At 30.8% G+C, this 3,707-nt stretch overlaps 1 protein-coding gene across 4 annotated transcripts in view; it reads left to right on the top strand.

Moving 5' to 3' along the window:
- The window catches only part of LOC108732561 (ankyrin repeat domain-containing protein 12), a 37,289-nt gene that overhangs the window by 28,084 nt on the left and 5,498 nt on the right, over window positions 1-3,707 (top strand). For all 4 annotated transcript variants that reach the window (XM_025976079.1, XM_025976078.1, XM_025976080.1 and 1 more), the window contains 2 exons: window positions 2,007-2,170; window positions 2,770-2,927. In XM_025976079.1, the coding sequence (XP_025831864.1) occupies window positions 2,007-2,170; window positions 2,770-2,927 (322 nt within the window). The remainder of the gene's footprint in view (window positions 1-2,006; window positions 2,171-2,769; window positions 2,928-3,707) is intronic.

Raw genomic sequence — 3,707 nt, 5'->3', positions numbered from 1 at the left:
AACGTTTTCCGCACCCACCCTACCTATACCTACCCAGAACGCTAATAATAATAAGTGTAACTGCAATATCGAAATAATGATTCGAAATTCTAAAAAATCTTATACCTAATATGCATTTAATCACTAGTCCAGTTAGCCTACCTACAATATGCAATAAACTAAAAAATCAGATATTGCAATCGAACACAGCCAGGTATGCACAATCGTTGTAATTTTTAATTTTCAATAACAAACGATAGTAAACTTCAAAGGTTTTCTAAAACAACTTGTGCACTATAGCATGCAGTATCACAGGAAAATATGATAAAAAACACAATCGATTTGTACCGATTTACGAAAGCAAATTGTAATTATTGTAAGTGGAGTTTTGATTCGGTGATATAGACTTCGATTGGTGTTAGTTTATAAATTAAAAAATGCAGCGGCAATAAACGGATATTAATTTCAAACGTAAGGCCTTTTGTTATCTGTACCCAACCACCAGCAAGAAATTATGTTTTATTCTAATTTTAATGACATTACGTATCTATTTTTTTTTGCTAATGATACACTTATTACCAATTAAGAATAAATCACAATTTTATGTAATGAAGTAACTGCACGAGTTTCTTATTGTTTTAAATTTTTTAAAACATCTTCACACTTGAAAATTCCCAGACGTTTTGAAGGTTAACCTACTCAAAACATTTTTTGTCTCGATAACATACAAACAGGCACTTCAATTTTATTTATATACACAAATTACACAGGTCTGCGATAAAAAAGTTTTTTGTATAAATTTATCGTAAGCATGCAAATGTTGGTCTATATTTTGCAAATATAAACTTTGTTTTAACGTATCACGTCACATTTTTTTTGTATGTAGATTAATATATGTATATATAGCTCTTTGAATCGGCAAATTTATTTGTTTTTTCACAAAATTCATTTTATAGTTTATATTTCTATTTAATAGTCTTTAACTGAGCATTATATTGTCTTTTACTTTATTTTACTATGGATAGTCTGAAAGTAACTATCGTCGTTTACACCGCCTGAAAAAGAAATAGTTTATANGTATTGACCTCTTTTTATTTGTGTTATAGCGCGCCATTATTGAGAGAGATATAATATTAACGTGTAATAAAAGATTGTGTTTCATTTATCTTTAACTATGGCTTCTCGGAGTTGTAAAAACAATTCAAATATATTTTTTTACATTTGCAGACAATATACAATAATTAAGCAAAAATTGAATATAACAGACTTTGTAAAAAATGCTTATTAAGCTTACTTCAGAATGAAGTTGTGTTACCAAGATAAACACTGGGTTAGGATAAAATATGCCGGTTATGTATTGAAGTGTTAAGACAGTGGACTTATGGTAAATCAAAATCATTGTTATTCGGTATTTCTATGTCCAAATTAAAATGCAATTGGAAGTCGGAGTGAAAAATGTCCATTAATACGAGTTTGAAAGATCCCAAAAAAGTATTGCTTCCACCACTTTACTTTAAACTTGGTTTTATCAAACAGTTTGTAAGGGCATCTCGACTTGACCAACGGTGATTATTTCATGTTTAGATATCGAGGTCATGATTTATATAGGTTTTAAGCATATAAAAGAATCGTAAGGACACAAAAAATTACTTTTTAAGAAAAAAGTCAATTCAAAAATCAGTTTTGTTTTGTTTATTTTCGATTTTTCCATGCTTTAATATTGTCGGAGGTAATTTTAACTAACACCATCGAAAAGAGCATCGTTAAAAACATAGAAACACTGGTTATCGAATACTTTTTCGTCGCACTCATTACGTGGCAAGGGTTCAAATGGAAATGTGTTCTCTGAGCATTTATGGGTTAATGTGACGTGGTATACACCATATGAATATCGTTTTCTATTACTTTTAAGACAATTACTACAAACATTAACAATTCAAGAAAAAGTCTTTAAAAAAAAATTTCGCAGACCTGTGTTATTCTTGTAGCAATACACTTTGTTACAAAAAATATCTTTTTATAAATAGGGCAGCCCACCAAACAATAGTTGCATCAATTGTAGCCTCTTTACATCTGACGCAAATCAAGAACCGTTTTATCTTCACCCCCCACTACTCAACGGTAACATCGAGACCCCCCATGCACCCCAAGATGGGCTATACGTCAACCCTATGAACATACATCGACACAGGTACTAAAATACAGATACTTATAATCTTTAATTTAAAAATTCTTTAAAATAATGATGATACAGTGGAATTCGTTTATTACGACTCCGCCTATACTGACCGACCGCTTAATATGAAGTAATTGCAGTGTTAAGTTTGGTTTTCATATTAAATTATCTATAGGAAAGTTTCGATATATTGATTCCGTTTAAAATGACATATCGTTTATTATGACTGATTCTCAAGAAATCATATCCGGCTATAATGACCCAAGTGATTAATATTAACATTTTCGCTCATTTTTCTGACTCTTATAATGTATATTGATATTACAATTCATCGTTCTTTTTCTTTTTCTGTTAATAAATATATACAATTTGTAGTTTTTCTCTCTATTAAACTAAATAAGTAACCAAAAAAGAAAGTTGTTTATTTTCTAAGACTAAGCTTTGTCTGACGCCCGCATAGTAAAACGTGTTTGATGTCGCTATAAGCGGATTCTACACCATTTTTCATATTTTAAATTTTTATAATTTAACATGTATTCAAAAAAAAAGTAATTATTAATTACTCACAATTTCAAAACATGTTTCGTTATTAAATTATGTTCATATTCCTGAAGCACATCGAGTATCTCGGACAGCTCATGTGGAGAGAACATCGAAAGTGAATCATTTTACTTACATAATCCGCGAGAATTGGTTTATACAAGGGTAAAGGATATTTTTGAAAGATCTGGGGTAAGAAAGTCAGCCCCTGCGACCCTATCTGCTCTCACAGGTAAGTCGTCTTGACGAATTATTTTTATTACGTATAATTATTATAAATTTAAAAGTGCTTACAAATAAATTGTCAGCACGGGTACAACAGGAATTCGATCGTAGTCAATTTAACTTAAATAAAAAACCTATTATAATAAAAACCTTCCTAGCCCCTACGGAGTCCTCCAATTCCCTAAATTTTGTATTTGTAACTACAGTGTAAACTCTTTATAACGTCACTCGATTTAACGACAACATCCTTAAAACGTCGAAATTGCTTGACTTTTGTTGGTTTACATTGTTTTCCATACAATATTACACTCTATATAGCGTCACGCTCACTCTATTTAACGACAACAATGCGGCATTATAAACCATTAAGCAGTACTTACTAAATTGCCGAAATAGATAAGAACTGCAGCTGTGTACGTTGTTGAAGAAGACGATCCTGTCTCTCCACCAAGCATCAAACAAGCACTTGATGCAGCGAAACTATTAAAAAAAATACTTTCTATATAATCAAATTGATCCAGCAGTATCTCAAGATATGAGTAAGATGCGTAACAAAATACAATTAAAATATTGTAGCAGCAAAAAACATCAGACGAAGCTAACAGGCTATACGCAATGTATGAATAATAATGTTCGTGTGCAAAATGTGTACTACATTGGTAAATGCACATTATTATAGAATAGTAAAATAATATCTTTTATTTCTCTCCATTTAACGACCACTCTTTATAACGCCGAAAAATGTTCAGTCCCTTATGTGTCGTTATATAGAGTTTACACTGTATTT

The sequence above is a fragment of the Agrilus planipennis genome, unplaced genomic scaffold (genome assembly GCF_000699045.2).
Source record: "Agrilus planipennis isolate EAB-ADULT unplaced genomic scaffold, Apla_2.0 scaffold71, whole genome shotgun sequence".
Lineage (NCBI taxonomy): Eukaryota > Metazoa > Arthropoda > Insecta > Coleoptera > Buprestidae > Agrilus > Agrilus planipennis.
Note: the sequence above shows the minus strand (reverse complement) of the source record. Positions and strands in the feature narration are given on the sequence as shown.